This window comes from Erpetoichthys calabaricus, chromosome 8 (assembly GCF_900747795.2).
Source record: "Erpetoichthys calabaricus chromosome 8, fErpCal1.3, whole genome shotgun sequence".
NCBI classification, from domain to species: domain Eukaryota; kingdom Metazoa; phylum Chordata; class Cladistia; order Polypteriformes; family Polypteridae; genus Erpetoichthys; species Erpetoichthys calabaricus.
The window spans coordinates 188,833,610-188,851,514 of record NC_041401.2 but is presented as its reverse complement, the minus strand read 5'-3'; the positions used below and the strand labels follow the sequence as shown (position 1 = coordinate 188,851,514).

Below are 17,905 nucleotides of genomic sequence, written 5' to 3'. Positions count from 1 at the left end.
TATGGAATGTTATTTGCTTTTAATAAATTCAATAAAATGTTTTAAAAAAAAAAGAAATTATGAGGACTCTCAAGGGGGTTGAATACTTTTGCATTTCCCTGTAGAAGAGCAACCTGGTCCTTTAAGCACATCGGGCACCGGACCCCTTAGCTTGAAGAATTGCTGCTGTCCATCCAGGTGGCACTGTTGTCACTTCCTTTTGTTTGCTTCTGCTTTTTGGCACATTAAAAACCGCACTTTGAAGAATGTTGTTCTGTATGGAGTGAATAAACATTTGAACCTGCTTCTCTGCTTTGTTTTGAACCAACTGGGGTTGAGAGAGAAGAGAAGGGGGTGGCTGGGTGGGATGTACGTCAACCCCGGGTGCTGTCAAACGCTGATGGTGACCCCCAAGCAGAGCTGCGGACTGCAACTGCTTGTCAGCTTAACAGAGCAGGAGTCCAAGGATTGGGGATGCTCCGGTCAATATGGAAGGTTCTAGAATGAGGATAGGACCACCACGACAAAACCACCTCATTTCATGTACAAGACTACATAAAAATAACGAAAGGGAGAAGGACTCCAGCTTTTCAGACTTTATTGCATTGCATTGGTCACAGAACGGAATACACCCGTGGTGGCCGTGAACGTTCTCACAGCCAAGAACCACCTGTAGGAAAATGCCCCTGTATGGAAAAATAATTATATAGCGCTCCGGCAAAGCCAATCCTAACTCTGATGGCCAGGATATGCAGACAGGAGGCAGTTTTCAAATGGAGTTAGTTTCATAAGCAGTTTATTATCCTTCTGAAACCAAAGCCTCAATGTTTCATGCAAGATGGCCAGCGGCCATAACAAACGTGAGCATTTTTGTTCACAGACCACACTCGAGATCACATCAAATATTTGTCTCGAAATTGTAACCCGAGCTCTCAGAGTTTGATACATGTTGCACCATAGGGTCCAACCTGGGAGCTGTTAGACACGTGTCCCATCTTAGGTTAAAACTGAATTTTCACAGTAGTGTAAAACATTCAAGTTTCTCATTGAGGTAACATTTTCGTCGTTAAATATGAACCAGTCCGGTCAAAATTATCAGTCCAAAAAAAGAAACATGCGACCGTAGATTTTCCTGGATTTTTTTTTTTTCCCCCACAAAGTGGTCAGTTTTTGCTGGTTTAGAAGTACCTCAGGCAGCATCCCCTAAAAGCCCCTCGCGTTTCCAGCATGTGTAAGGGGGCTTATGGACTGGGGAACGAGGGCGCCATCCCGTTCCGCTGAAGGGCACCACTCCATCTCTTACAGGTCCTGCTCATTTGAGCCGGTGATTGAGCTCTTCCTGGCTGAAGACTGAAGAATGGTGGTAGCGGTCACGGGAGGCGAAATCGGCATTCTCCTCGGTGAGCTGCTTGGTCTCCATGCCAACGGATGTAAAGGAGGGCGTCACAACAATCTGCTCCCGAGGTGCCGGACCTCTTCTGAAAGCAGAGAGCACAATGGGCAATCACAGTGGTCATCGGGACTTTGACTTGCTGCCATTCCTTTAGACATCTCCTAGCAAAGTGCATACCACCCTACACCCCCCAAACACACACACACACTGCTAAAATTAGCAGGGGCTTCTCATTTCAAGTCTCAAGCAGCTTACAGACTGAGCGACAGTGTTAGAGAAAGTAATGGAAGATCCATTCTGCATACCTCATGTTTATATAGTGCCTTACGTACTGAAGTAGGATAAGGGGTTTCAAATCCACATGGCACTGCCTTAGTCATGGTGCCCACAGTGCGTCTGCAGCCCCTTTCACAGCCTCCACAGCCTTTGTTGCCTTTAACATCAAGCAGTCACTGATTTATTATATAGCAGCTTTCACTTCTGCTAAAGCTCTGATGAAATGAAATGTTGTGTCTCTGACATTCTAACCTTTAGCTATGCCCACCGATGCTGCACTCCATTAATTATACCATCCACCTACCTACCTCCATCCATCCATCCATTATCCAACCTGCTATATCCTAACACAGGGTCACGGGGGTCTGCTGGAGCCAATCCTACTTACCAGGCCATAGTAGCCTGTGTGGTGGACTCCTGGGGAAGTAACTTGAGCTCAAAAGAAGCACAAGGCCTGAAACAAACTTCTCAGGGAAAGCCTGCGCCATCACAAGGCCCACCCTGGACGGATGGTGGCCAAATTGGATGCCATCATGAAAAATCCCCTCCAGGAGGCGCTCTCTCTCTCTCTCTCTGGAAAAACAAGATGGTGGCAAAAAATAGGATGCCATCATGAAAAAGCCAAGAGGCGCTCCCGTGGAGTACTTTGAGCCACAAGCTCATTCCACCCAAAGTGTGTGCTAAAAAGCGCCTCTGGGGGTCTTTTCTGCCCACTGCAATCAGGCAATTCAATGCATCTATATGAGGTACTCATCGAGTTTATTTTTATTTACTTATCGACTGATTGATTGATTGGCTGTATTATCTGTGCTGTGAGTCTGCATTCTTGCTTTTTATGTTTCTGTTGCTGTGTGCATCTACTTAGTTTATCTACTCTAATATACATACAGTATATACACGTACATACATACATATAAATAGGTGTGTGTATGTAATATTACTTAGTACTACTTTTCTTGGAGGGCTTTTAGTTTGTTTTCATGTCATCTTACATTTAAACTACATTAAGTTAACAAATGTGTACGTTGCTTTAATTTTCACAATTTGAACTAAACTGCATAACAATAAAATTTGAGCAAACTGAACATACCCTGACAAAGCCTAAGAAATCCCTCAGAAGCAACTGAAAGCTAAGGAATGGGGGTCCACATGCTGCCATCATCACATCTGGGTAGGAAGTGGAGGCACTTTGTGATTCCACCAGTGTTTGGTTTGCATCTAATTTCATGTCTGAGGCTTACCAGCTCGACATCATTGGAACTGAAGTGCAAGTGAGTTCAGAATCGCAAAACGTCACTTAGATACACGCAGGCTAACGGCAGCAGCGTCAGGGTGGGAGAGCTCAGTACAAACACACATGGATATATGCATGAGGATGACTTATTCAATGAAACGGTCTTTCTTTAGTATCAGTTCCATGTGATAACTTGACTTATGCAAGCTGCATACTCAAATATCACAGCAGGACAATGTGCACGTTCCATGTTATTTATACTTGTTTTGGTGTGTCTCTTTCATTGGTATTGTATTGTCATTGTTCGGAGGAGATGTGCAAGTAAGAATTTCACTACATTCAACATGAAAGACTTGAAAAGAAAAAAATACCCTGTGTGTGTGTAGATAGATAGATAGATTGATAGATCGATAGATAATTTTAGCATTGTTGGCAGGATTAGATAGATAGATAGATAGATAGATAGATAGATAGATAGATAGATAGATAGATAGATAGATAGATAGATAGATAGATAGATAGATAGATAGATAGATAGATAGGAAAGGCACTATATGATAGATAAATAGAAAGGCACGATGGATAGATAGATATTTTAGCGTAGTTGACAGGATTAGATAGATAGATAGATAGATAGATAGATAGATAGATAGATAGATAGATAGATAGATAGATAGATATTTTAGCGTAGTTGGCAGGATTAGATAGATAGATAGATAGATAGATAGATAGATAGATAGATAGATAGATAGATAGATAGATAGATAGATAGATAGATAGATAGATAGATATTTTAGCGTAGTTGGCAGGATTAGATAGATAGATAGATATTTTAGCGTAGTTGGCAGGATTAGATAGATAGATAGATATTTTAGCGTAGTTGGCAGGATTAGATAGATAGATAGATAGATAGATAGATAGATAGATAGATAGATAGATAGATAGATAGATAGATAGATAGATAGATAGATAGATAGATAGGGCACTATATCATAGATAGATAGATAGATAGATAGATAGATAGATAGATAGATAGATAGATAGATAGATAGATAGATAGATATTTTAGCGTAGTTGGCAGGATTAGATAGATAGATAGATATTTTAGCGTAGTTGGCAGGATTAGATAGATAGATATTTTAGCGTAGTTGGCAGGATTAGATAGATAGATATTTTAGCGTAGTTGGCAGGATTAGATAGATAGATAGATATTTTAGCGTAGTTGGCAGGATTAGATAGATAGATAGATAGATAGATAGATAGATAGATAGATAGATAGATAGATAGATATGGTGCATGTTGATTAGCAAATGCAAGTAAGAATGTCACTGTACGTTTTACTGGCAACAATCATGACCCTATGTAAATAAAAAATTCTTATTATTTGACAGTCTGAGAAAGATCAAAAAAAATGTTTTTGAGTGTGGGAAAGGTGCATTATTTTAATAATAAGATTAAAGAAGTAAAATGCATCTGACAACACATCCCAGCAGTGGGCGCTATAGAGTCTTTACCTTTTAGCTCAATACCTGTAGAAGTGCAGTCTGTTGTAGTTAGTCTGTCAGCTTCTTATGTATCATCGGCATGAATCATCTACTGTCATTTTTATTTTAAACCTAAATTTAATTTATATTTTGTGAAAAGACTATCAAGTCTTCTCTTATTACTTTTTTTTAAAATTGTAATCCTAAAATCTCAGTGAATCACACGGACCGACGCTTGATCAACTGTGAAATAACATTGCGATGGCCCGATAACGGCGTGTCCTCACAGTGAAGCCGCATATGAAGGGCACTCCGAAGATCAGCAATAAAAAGGCAGCTCGAGCTTCAGAGTACTGACAGAATTAGAATTATTCTTATTACTCACCTGCTCAGAAACTGAAACGACGACTGGATCCACTTCAAGAAGCTGAAATTTGCCGCTGCTCCTGATTTCAGAAATATATTAAAATAAATACAACAGGTTACGATTTCTTCTAAAGTTTATAATGTAGCAACACACCATTGATGGGAAATTTACACAAAAGAAAACACTTGTTTTACCCTTTTATATATTACTCTTTCATATTTTGCCTAAATGTTTTGTAAGCGTTTCCAGTTTAGGGCAAGTTTGTCTGAAAAAGTGAGAAAAACAAAAATGGCAAAAATGTGGAATCCTCTGCATAATTCACAATGCATAACATGTCTCCAACATCCAGGAATTTTCCAAACCTGTTCCTTTCACAGTTGTTTCTCCCTCAGACATCCACCATTCTGCCGCCGGTCGTTGTCTGTGGAGTTTGCCTGTTCTGCTTACTAAGTCTACTCTTGGCTTTCAACTCACATTGCAAAAAGATGTTCAACTTTGGTTACCGTGTGCCTCTAATTCAGCCCTGATGGGCATGTTCGTCCATGAGTGGGTCCTGCAAGGCACTGGCACTCTGCCTAGGGTTCCTTATGCCACCAGTGTCTCAATATTAGTGATGGGTGATTCACGAACAACACGTTCTTTTTCAACGACCTATTTCAGTGAATCGTATGAATTGGGCCTCGACGTGATTAAATCGTAAAACAAACCAGTGTGTGTAAGGATTCTCGTTCATTTGATTCGCAGACGAATCATTACGAGTTAGTGACAGGCATTTCAAGTCACTTTACTGATTCAGATCTTTCAAACTGTCAGATTACGTGAATCAATTTTAATTAATTTGATTCGTTTTTAGGATTAGATGCTGGCGCATACGTAAAGTCCCGGGGGTCCACCTCTGATCGTATCACAAATATATCATTTAATCATTTGTACATTATATATAAACATAATTCGTATGCCATCGTCTTGCATCAGTACTCAAAGCATTATAACTCATTTAAGATGCATAATCAAAATAAGGCGTTACATTATAGAATCACAAGTGAATGAGAATTGTTCAACTCGTAATGATTCACGAATCAAAATTAATTCGCGATTCAAATGAATGAAAATCGCAAGACTGATTCTCGGCGTAGTGAGAGACTCGTTCACGAATCAAATTAGTGAGACTCACGAGTCTGGCTATTCTTGAGCATGCGCTTTAAACATCAACCAGAATCAGTGAAACGAGAGTCAAAAATGCAGGTGACGCATGCGCTTTAAAACTCGCGTTGCGCTCCACTGAATCGATTGGTGAAAACTGGATAGAAATACATCACTACCACATGGTTTACTTTGGCTTTAAAAATAAACTGTTAGAAAACTAGGCATGTCAATAAAAACAATTGGCGGAGGAATATGTGTCTGTATCTTTTGAAATCCAGAGAAAGATGAGGACTATTAATGGGAATGAATACTTTTGCACATTCCATTTTAACTGTTATTTTTAAATATTATCCATTGTTACAAAAAATATTTTATGAACATACATATAAATATCTGTGTTGCTCACGCACCTGGTGGTAGTCCTGGGCTCACCTGCCCGATGTAGAAGTAGAGAAGAATGGCGACACAAATATTAGCCAAGGCGTATATCCACTGAATGACAAACATGATCATAAGTGAACTTAAAGCCTGAAAACAACACAGAAGAGCAGCTCATTATCAGGATAAATAGACACAAATGGCTATAACATAATGAGAGATGGTCACTTAATATTGCAAAATGTATTGCTTAATGTGTGTAATACTCTTGACATCAAATCCTATAGGTGTTGCATATACATGGAAATTTTAATTGTACTGTTGATAATCCATGTTAATAAATGGACAAGTGTCTGTGTTTCTGTGTACCCATAAGGTTGGTATTTCTCGGTCATTCCAACAGATGGTGCACCAGTAACATTTGTAATAATAAAATGCATTGCAATTCCATCACAAATATTAATACTCCTTTTATGAACCTCAAACTATAAGGCATATACTGTAACAGAGATATGTGCATTGCATTTGTCATTCCGACAGATGGCACATCACAAATACTAATACTGACTTTATGAATCCCATACCAAATGGTATATAACAGATACATACTGTACATTAAGTATTGCATCTATCATTGCAATAGATGGCCCATTACAAACATTTTCAGTAATACATTTTATTACTACACATATTTGTGATGAACCATCTGTTGGAAAGACAAATCCAATGCATTTTATTACTACGTGCAATACTACGTGCATTACAAAATATATTCCAATATGTGGTGCTCTGCAAATGTTAATGCTGAGGTCTATGGCTGATTTCTCAGATTTCAACCCATCAAACCAAAAATCTTATATCCTTGGGAATGGCTTAATAAAGACTTTTCCCTGATCAAATTGAAGGTCCTCAAGAGCACAGTGGCCTCCATAAATCTTAAATGGAAGAGGTTTGGAACAACCAGGCTGGCTTCCCAGCTAAACTGAGCAATTGTGGGATAAGGGCCATGGTAAGAGAGGTGACCAACACTCTGATGGTCACTGGCTGAGCTCCAAAGAACCTGTGTGGAGATAGGAGTTTATTATTTGGGAAATGCGAAGGCACAGAGGTCCCCTCCAGACACAGAACAATCACTGCAGCACTTGACTAATACGGGCTTTATGGCAAATTGGGCAGAAGATGCGTGAAAGCCTACTTGGGGTTTGCAAAACGGCACCTGAAGGACTTTTAGATTATGCGAAACAAGGTCTGATGAAATTAAGATGGAATTGTTTGGCCTCAATTCGAAGCATCTGGAGGAAACCAGTCAGCGCCCATGAACTGTGAAATGCCATTCCAACAGTGAAGCCTGGTGGTGGCAACATCACACAGTGGGGTTATTTTGAAGTGGCAGGGTCTGGGAGACCAGTTAGGATTGAGGGAAAGCTGAACAGAGATATCCTTAATGACAACCTGTCCCAGACTGCAGTGGACCACATGACAACTCAAGAGTGGCTTAAGGGCAACACTGTGAATGTTCTTGAGGGTCCCAGCCAGAGCCCGGACTTGAACCCAATCAAACATCTCTGGAGAGACCTGAAAATAGTTGCCCTACAGATGGTCTCCATTCACCTTGACAGAGCGTGAGAGGATCTGCAGAGGAGAATGGCAGAAAATCCCCAAATCTAAGTGTGGGGAAAACTGAATTAAATTGATTTTAGCAAAAAAGTAAAAAAAATGAAGGGGGTCTGAATACTTTCTGAAGGCACTGCATGTAAAATAGTTCACATCAGAATATTCATTTTGTTATACAAGTCAGGTCAGGTCAGGGGGCAGGCATTGGTACAGCGTATTGCCGCACCCACCACGTGACGAAACAGCTTGGGATCCTGCTTAGCAACCACCCAGGCAGACACACGGCCCAGTCCCACCCTCCAGAAATGACCCTCTATCTGTCGCAGCTAGGTGTTACATGGGCGTCCCCCTTGGCCTGGTCCAGCCACTCAGGTCCTCAACAATGAGAATCCATTGAGCCGGACCACCCTTGGGGAATTGCATTACATGGCCGTAGTGCCGTAACTGATGCTCCCTCACAATGCAGGTCATGTGCCTCAGGACTCCGTGAGCGACACAAAGTCAAACCAATGGCACCCAAGGATTCTCCGAAGAGACACAGTACCGAAGGTGTTCAGTCTTCATCTCAGGTCACTGGATAGCATCCATGTCTCACAAACAGGGAGCACCAGGACTCTAAAGACTTGGACCTTCATCCTTTTGCAGAGATATCAGGAGAGCCACACACCCCTTTCCAGCGACTTCATGACCCCCCATGCTCTCCCAATCCGTCTATTGACTTCATAGGAAGAGTCACCAGAGACATGAATGCCACTGCCAAGGTAAGTAAACCTCTCAACAAGGTCAACATTCTCTCCGCAGACAGACACGCTGCTGATGACCGTGCCCAAGAGGTCATTAAAGGCCTGGATGTTGGTTTTTATCAGGACACTCGCAAGGCCAGACACTCAGACTCCTCGCTCAGTCTCTCGAGCGCCCCAATCAGAGCCTCCATTGACTCCATGAAGATCACAGCATCATCAGCAAAGTCAAGATCAGTGAATCTTTCTTCACCAACATGTGTCCCACAGCCACTGGACCCCATGACTCTGCCCACCACCCAGTCCATGCAAGCATTGAACAGAGTAGGAGCAGAACACACCACTGACAAACCCCAGAATCAACTGGGAAAAACGTAGAGTTTCTGCCTCCACTCTGCACAACACTAACAGTACAAGTGTACAGGCCGGGCCATGATATCCAGCAACCTGGAGGGGATCTCCGTGAAGTCTTAGGATGTCCCACAGAGATAAACATAACTTGAGGCCTGCCATAAAATATTTTTCACTGCAGTCTAGTTATCCACCCATGTTCTCAAGCCCACTTGTTCCAATACAAGTCCCTGGGAGTCTGAATCTGCTCAACCCTGAGAAGGACGTCAGGCCAACACACCCATCACTTCTCACCACATTCATAAAACAAAGATCTCAGATTCTTAAAATAGTAAGAGCACAATCAGAAGATGGATGGATAGATGGATGAAAAGGGGAGTCCAGGAAATGTTCCTCAAGCTCTCCTCTCTCTGTCTTATCTGTTCATGACTTCCCACAGGAGCAGTGATGGTGAGGACAGCAGATCTTCCACTTACACCAATGAACGACACCCAGTGATTACACAGTCTGGAGTAGAAGGAGGATGGCATTTGGTGAATTTCAGTTTCTGGAACTTTCTGCCTTTCAGAATCACCTGCTTACAGAAGAAAAGATCAGAGTTTAACCAATGGTCCAAATTACTGAAACTTTCGTCTTGTGTTCAAATCTAAGGGGGGAGATGGGCCTTCTTAGCAAAAGCTCCATTCAAAGTATAAAAATGTGGATGAAATGTTCACCTCAAAGCCCTCCAGTAATAGAGACATTGACCACTGATCTACAAAGCAACCCATTTTAAAACCCCCTACCTTCTGTAGAACTGGGTCTTCTCAAATCCACGGTTGCACTGCAGTTCCCTAATTCTGGCTCTGCTTCAGAAGAGCTCAACAGTTTCAAGGAATTTTCCCATTCATGGTCTGTTTCTTCAGGAGTCTGTAAAGTCTTGTCAAGGTCTAAACCGTAGGTCCGTTTGTCACCTCTCCCCAAGGGGTCTACTGGGGTGTTTGATTTAGAGGAGTTCTTGTCCAGTTTGAAGCTGTCCAGCAGCATTTGCTTTGCCGCATTTTGTGGCTTTAGGATTTTGTCTCTCTGATTCAGAAGACGATCATCTGTGGCGTCCTTTTGTGGCTCAAGGCTGAGCGGCTGAAAAATCTGGTCCATGTCTTTGGTGAACTCCAGCAAAGTCCCTTCCTGATGGCCATTTAGAGCCCTAACTGTCCCATAACTTTGGCATTTTTGAGGGCTGAAGGCCTTGCACGAGTTCCTCTTCGGGGATTCCTCCGCTAAGAGAGTTGTTCTTTGTTTCTTCTGGAGAATGTAGCTCATCGATACAGAAAAGTAGGAGTAGTCTATGACGCTGTAGGTCAGCATGAAGTTAATGGTCACAATTGGTGCCAGGATGTTCACCTGGCCAATGAAGATAAAGGCCATCGTAATAAGGCTTGTCAAGCATATGGCAGCCACTGGGGTTTTGTTGGGTCCTCTCTGTAAAAAAAAAAAAACATGAACATATTAAATATAACTAGAATATTACAAAAGCAAATTTTTGTATGTTGGGAGTTGTTCTGCCGGAGAGAGAAACAGACAGAGAAAATACTGGGCCAAAAAATGGATGAGACAAACGCATGGTCGTTAATACTTTCTAAAGCTTTAGTCAATTTACATACTCACGAAGGCTGTAAAGGTTTTCTTGTTACTATATCCCATCACACATGTGCGCATGGGAGGCAGCTACAAGGATCAAAAGAAGGTAATTCCATGCCAGGCCAGGGGATGGCAGGGTGCAAATAACCCTTTCTCTTGTATATCCTGTAGACCAAACACTGGAAATTCTGCCTGGGACTGCTGACATCACTTCCAGGTTCTGGGCCACCACCACGGTACCAGGCTGCCTCCAAACAAACAGCATGCCAGGTTATCCAGTGCCATCCTCTATTTTAAGCCAAAGCTGGCACATTTCACTTGCTGCTTATCCAGTGCCATCCTCTATTTTAAGCCAAAGCTGGCATATTTCACTTGCTGCTCTTGCCCACCCAGATCTTGTTTGGAACCACACATACAGTGCATCCGGAAAGTATTCACATCGCATCATTTTTTTCACATTTTGTTATGTTACAGCCTTATTCCAAAATGGATTAAATTCGTTTTTTTACCTCAGAATTCTACACACAACACCCCATAATGACAACGTGAAAAAAGTTTACTTGAGGTTTTTGCAAATTTATTACAAATAAAAAAATTGGGCAAGCACATGTACATAAGTATTCACAGCCTTTGCCATGAAGCTGAAAATTGAGCTCAGGTGCATCCTGTTTCCCCTGATCATCCTTGAGATGTTTCTGCAGCTTCATAGGAGTCCACCTGTGGTAAATTCAGTTGACTGGACCTGATTTGGAAAGGCACACACCTGTCTATAGAAGGTCCCACAGTTGACAGTTCACGTCAGAGCACAAACCAAGCATGAAGTCAAAGGAATTGTCTGTAGATCTCCGAGACAGAATTGTCTCAAGGCACAAATCTGGAGAAGGTTACAGAAAAAGTTCTGCTGCTTTGAAGGTCCCAATTAGTACAGTGGCCTCCATCATCTGTAAGTGGAAGAAGTTTGAAACCACCAGGACTCTTCCTAGAGCTGGCTGGCCATCTAAATTGAGCGATCAGGGGAGAAGGGCCTTAGTCAGGGAGGTGACCAAGAACCCGATGGTCAAATCTGTCAGAGCTCCAGAGGTACTCTGTGGAGAGAGGAGAACCTTCCAGAAGGAAAACCATCTTTGCAGCAATCCACCAATCAGGCCTGTATGGTAGAGTGGCCAGACGGAAGCCACTCCTTAGTAAAAGGCACATGGTAGCCCGCCTGGAGTTTGCCAAAAGGCACCTGAAGGACTCTCAGACCATGAGAAAGAAAATTCTCTGGTCTGATGAGACAAAGATTGAACTCTTTGGTGTGAATGCCAAGCGTCAAATTTGGGGAAAACCTGGCACCATCCCTACAGTGAAGCATGGTGGTGGCAGCATCATGCTGTGGGGATGTTTTTCTGCGGCAGGAACTGGGAGACTAGTCAGGATAAAGGGAAAGATGACTGCAGCAATGTACAGAGACATCCTGGATGAAAACCTGCTCCAGAGCGCTCTTGACCTCAGACTGGGGCGACGGTTCATCTTTCAGCAGGACAACGACCCTAAGCACACAGCCAAGATATCAAAGGAGTGGCTTCAGGACAACTCTGTGAATGTCCTTGAGTGGCCCAGCCAGAGCCCAGACTTGAATCCGATTGAACATCTCTGGAGAGATCTTAAAATGGCTGTGCACCGACGCTTCCCATCCAACCTGATGGAGCTTGAGAGGTGCTGCAAAGAGGAATGGGCGAAACTGGCCAAGGACAGGTGTGCCAAGCTTGTGGCATCATATTCAAAAAGACTTGAGGCTGGAATTGCTGCCAAAGGGGCATCGACAAAGTATTGAGCAAAGGCTGTGAATACTTATGTACATGGGATTTCTCAGTTTTTTTATTTTTAATAAATTTGCAAAAACCTCAAGTAAAGTTTTTTCACGTTGTCATTATGGGGTGTTGTGTGCAGAATTCTGAGGAAAAAAATGAATTTAATCCATTTTGGAATAAGGCTGTAAGATAACAAAATGTGGAAAAGTGATGCGCTGTGAATACTTTCCGGATGCACTGTATATGGCATCTATAACACTCGCTTCTTTATTACTTCTTGATAAAGGAGTCTTGATGACCCTTAGCTTTATACTTCGGCCAGGCTCCCCCACCCAATCCCTTTAACTGGATTTATTCAAATGGAAAGAACCCATAAGTCAAAGTAACAACCCCCGCCACCCCCCCCCCCCCACGAATCAAGCAGACGTCTGAAAGGTACGGCAAGCATTTCTTCACATGAGGTCCATCGAGGTACAAGACATCGTTACATGCGTCACTATCAGGCCTGTTCTGAGTGTTGAAAAAAAATGCAGAGGCAGACAGCGACGCCTGGCATTTGCTGGCAGCCTTCCTGTCACACCTGGGTGGTCTCGCACACTTTCCTGTGTTTGTCATCCCACTCTTATCTTATGAGAAATTTACAAGTCAAAATATTGTTCAAATCAGAGGCTAAAGGGTAAAGTAAAGGCAAAACTAAAGAGAGTTAATATAATTAAATGGTAATGCCAGGGATAACACGGTGCCTCAATTTTCAAGTGGCCTGAATTCAAATCCCAAGCCTGGCCATTCTATTTGGGGGTTTGCATGTTCTGGCTGTGTCTGTGAGAATTCACTCCCCCCCTGTTCAAACCAAGTCTCCCAGTCTCCTCTTCCCTCCCACCCAGTACTCCAGGTCACCAACCACATTAGTTAAATGGGGATTCAAATTTTGCCCTGCATGGATGTCTGTTACCTTTTTTAAAAGACCAACACCACTGCCCCACTGCATTGAAGGTCATTCATTTTAACAGACTTTGATGGATTGTTAAGCACGCCACATGCATTAAGGCTCAAAGGGCAAACAAGGTAGCCGGGCTGGCACGAACATTTTTGCTGCCCTTTGGCGAAGCTGTAAATGATGCCCTGCTACCCCCACAGCCCCCTTTGCTTTGAACCGGAGTCATCAACAGACAGACATGTATGTTGAAACCTGGAGATACGAGAGAGGAGCCAAGGACAGAGGAGAGCAAAACATGGAGAGTTTCAATACCAAATAGTGAATTTACAATCTTGAGAATGTTGGGGAGGTGGGGGGGGGGCTTGGTTTTTCATAGCAACATCTATCATTATATTGTGCCTTCATAACTATCTATGTATTTATCATTATATACTGTCTTTCCTATCTATCATATAGTGTCTTTCATATCTATCTATCTATCTATTTATCATTATATAGTGTCTTTCCTATCTATCATTATATAGTGCCTTTCCTATCTATCCATCTATGTATTTATCATTATATAGTGCCTTTCCTATCTATCTATCATTATATAGTGTCTTTCCTATCTATCTATTTATCATTATATAATGTCTTTCCTATCTATATATAGTGCCTTTCATATCTATCATTATATATAGTGTCTTTCCTATCTATTATATAGTGCCTTTCCTATCAATCTACAGTGCTTTTCCTATCTATCATTATATATAGTGTCTTTCCTATCTATCTATCTATCATTATATAGTGCCTTTCCTATCTATCTACAGTGCTTTTCCTATCTATCATTATATATAGTGTCTTTCCTATCTATCTATCTATCATTATATAGTGCCTTTCCTATCTATCTATCTATCTATCATTATATAGTGTCTTTCCTATCTATATATAGTGCCTTTCATATCTATCATTATATATAGTGTCTTTCCTATCTATCTATCTATTATATAGTGCCTTCCCTATCTATCTACAGTGCTTTTCCTATCTATCTATCATTATATATAGTGTCTTTTCTATCTATATATTATATAGTGCCTTTCCTGTCAATCTATTTATCATTATATAGTGCCTTTCCTATCTGTATATAGTGCCTTTCATATCTATCATTATATATAGTGTCTTTCCTATCTATCTATCTATTATATAGTGCCTTTCCTATCTATCCATCTATTATATAGTGCCTTTCCTATCTATCTACAGTGCTTTTCCTATCTATCATTATATATAGTGTCTTTCCTATCTATCTATTATATAGTGCCTTTCCTGTCTATCTATTTATCATTATATAGTGCCTTTCCTATCTATCATTATATAGTGCCTTTCATATCTATCTAACAGTCACAGCTCGTTTAGGTCAAAAAGACATTAAATCCTTTCATCAAAAACAAAAGACGGGTGGGATATTCACTCCAGGTCAAATTAGATTGGATTTGTCAGCAGCTGTTTCAACAGTGATAGAAAACCCTCCACAAAACCAATCGAGAAGACACACCCGCCCAAGATCTACTGCATCACTGTGTCACCCTAAATAAGCCCTTATTTAGTTTGTCACCTAAAATGCCAGCTGTAGCTCATTCAAACTTGCGTGAAAATAAACATGGAAGAAATTCATTTAAGTAAAATTGAAAAAGCACACAAGAGCTGCAGTGCTTCTGCCCTCACGTCTGACTGTACCGCCTGGCAAAGATACGTCCAAAGCTGCCAACATCAAAGTGCTCTGTAACCGGTGATCACGTCCCTCTTTCCTGTCTTATCTTTAACTCTGATTGCACTGTTGTCACAGTCACTGGGAGGCACCATACACGAGAGACTTCATCAAAGTATTGGTGGCTTCTGTTGATTACTTAAACCCCCTCTGTCTGTCTTAAAGCAGAGCTGGAGCAGTATGACTTGGATAATATCCCAGTGATAAGAAAACAGCAGTTACCAAATCAAATGAGACACAGCATCATTACCCTTAGAAGTGAAGGCCTTTCATTTAGATAAACCGCAAACAAAATCAAAATGTCGGTGAGTCCAGTGGTGTCCTACACAATCAAAAGGCACCTGGAAACTGGAAGAAACTCTGATAGGACGAGATCTAGCAGAGCCAAAGTCACCAGCCAATCAGAAGACAAGTTTCTGAGGGGTCACCAGCTTGATTGATCACAGGCGCTTCACAGCACAACAGCTTAACAGTGCAGGGAGACAAAAGTGAGTGTCAGTTTGGACTGTGAAGAGGAGACTTTGTGCTGCGAGTTTGACAGGGCGAGTGGCAGGAAGAAAGCCATTCATTAAAGGAGGCAATAGGGCCTGGAAATATAAGCTGTGGACGACTGCAGGCTGGAAGAAAGCTTACGGCGCAATGAATCCAAATGTGAAATCTTCAGTTCATCACGCAGGGTGTTGGTGAAAGGGTGGTCCCTCAGCGTGTGACACCAACTGTCAAACATGGAGAAGTAAGTGTGATGGCCTCGGGTTCTTTAACTGGAGGCAGAGTTGGTGACTGGCATTCTGAATCAAAAGGGTCACCACAGTTTGGCTGTTATATCAACAAAAGGTGCAGGCTACTTTGTTGAATCAAATATTTAAATAAAATTTTGCACACTTAATGATTCCTTGACTTTTTTTTATTTTATTTGTCATCATATATTTGTTCTATGCCTTGATTTCATGAAAACATTAAGACATTAAACTGCATGCATTTCCATAAAAAAACGGAAGTGTTCTAAAACCTTCGACCGGTAGGGTTTGTATTTTAGAGATACCATTTGCTACGCCTTGTAAAAATATTTTCTGCATGTCAAGCTTCTCTCTGTACATTTTTTAGGTCTGCTGAATGCCCCGCCAAAAACCCAAAAAAAGGCTCCAGGCTAGAGGAGCTGCCAAAGGGGCTTCAACAAATTACTGAAGAAAGGCTCTGAATATTTGTGTCAGTGGGATGTTTCAGCCGTTTATTTGAAAAATTTTTAAATCCTGTTTTTCGCTTTGTCATTCTGGGGGTATTGAGTGCTGCTGGATGTGACAAAAATTCATTTAAAGGATTTTAGCACAAGGCTGCAACATAATAAAACGTGTAAAGAGTGAGGGGGTCCGAGTACTTTCTGAATGCGCTGTGTGTGTGTGTGTGTGTGTTATTGTTCAGCCAGGGTTTTGTCAATGGCTTGAGTAAAGTTTTGTTTAATTTAATATTTTTAAGTCTAATTTTGTACATTTTTATTGGAGCTTACAGACAGGATGGTGTCGAGGCACTGATCTAGACATGACTACAAATATTGCTGCAGCATTTAAGGTTCCCAAGAGCACAGTGGCCGCCGTGATTCTTAGAAGAGTCACGATTGTTCCAGTATGTTGTATTTCTGAACGGGCGTATAAGTTGGGGTCTGATTTTATGATCGATTTTTTGGGTTTCAAGACCCGACTTATACGCGGTATATATGGTACACACTTACACACACACACAAAGGCAACCAAGCTAAACTCAACTTTTGTTGATGTTTTGAACATCGTAGAATCAGAATCTGAACTCAGGTTGATATGAAATTTTTGATCCCGTCACAAACTTCCATTTACAGGAAAGTAAAAATGATCTGCAGGAATTTCCATAACTCAGAAATCAGAAATATCAGGGCTGAAGTCTATCTTAACGACTTTGAGCTTAAGGTAAAAGACAGCACTGGTCGGGGTCTCCAGACCCTGGCATGATACACTGACCACCCTGATCACCCTGACTACACTGATACACACCAGACACAGAGCTTAATGAAATGTCTTCACACCAGAGACGTTAGCTTTCTTCTTTCAGCACAATGTAAGAGATGTTCGCATTGCCACTCACCCCGTTTCCCAAGAATCCAAGGGTGGGGATCACCTTTTCCTGTGCGATGCACTGCAGTATTCTGGGCGCCCCATACAGACCACCCATGCAGGAAGCAAGAGAGGAAATGTACAAGCCGAGGAGGAAGAGGAACCCCACCAAAGAAACCTGGGAAAACAAATAGGAGATGTCATAAAAAATCACATAAGGCCACTCCTTTGAGAAAGCTTTACTGAAAAGACGTCTCAACCAAACCTCCAGGACAGCCGAAGCCTTTTATTCTCTTTTCAGACATTCACATCACAATGGAGGAAACTCCTTCTTCATATTATATCATATATCATATCATACTGTATGAAGTAAGACACAAAAATAACTGGACAGGGCTTGAGGATTTCCTGGAAAACCGTCTGGAGGTCGGCTGGACGTGAATCATAGTATCCCCTCCTACACGTGCGCCCTCTCAAACCGCCGACTGGCTAGGTATATCCTATGAACAGCCCAGTCAAGTATTTGCACAACAATCGCTACACAATAATGTCGGGTGAAAAAAATTGAACAGCGAATCAACATCAAAATTCTCACGAATTTTCTCCTTTTCCGTAAGGCACAAAAACATTCCTGTCCTCGATCATCCACCCTATTCGTCCGATTTAGCTCCCTGTGATTTTTACTTGTTCACATTTTTCTTCAATGGATGAAGTGAACACAGAAACGGCAAGCCTGTTGAAGAGCCTCAAGCAAGAAGACTTCCAGCA

General features: G+C 41.7%; 1 protein-coding gene across 3 annotated transcripts in view; it reads right to left on the bottom strand.

Moving 5' to 3' along the window:
• Positions 1-1,132: 1,132 nt before the first annotated feature.
• Positions 1,133-17,905, bottom strand: part of slc12a8 (solute carrier family 12 member 8) — a 112,668-nt gene continuing 95,895 nt past the window's right edge. Inside the window, exons 9-14 of one of the 3 annotated variants that reach the window (XM_028807995.2) lie at positions 17,169-17,315; positions 9,748-10,423; positions 9,439-9,539; positions 6,290-6,407; positions 4,752-4,812; positions 1,133-1,457 (exon numbers count right to left, since the gene is read on the bottom strand). In XM_028807995.2, the coding sequence (XP_028663828.2) occupies positions 1,292-1,457; positions 4,752-4,812; positions 6,290-6,407; positions 9,439-9,539; positions 9,748-10,423; positions 17,169-17,315 (1,269 nt within the window). In that variant the 3' untranslated portion in view covers positions 1,133-1,291. The remainder of the gene's footprint in view (positions 1,458-4,751; positions 4,813-6,289; positions 6,408-9,438; positions 9,540-9,747; positions 10,424-17,168; positions 17,316-17,905) is intronic. The other 2 variants (XM_028807996.2, XM_028807997.2) reach the window with 2 other exon arrangements.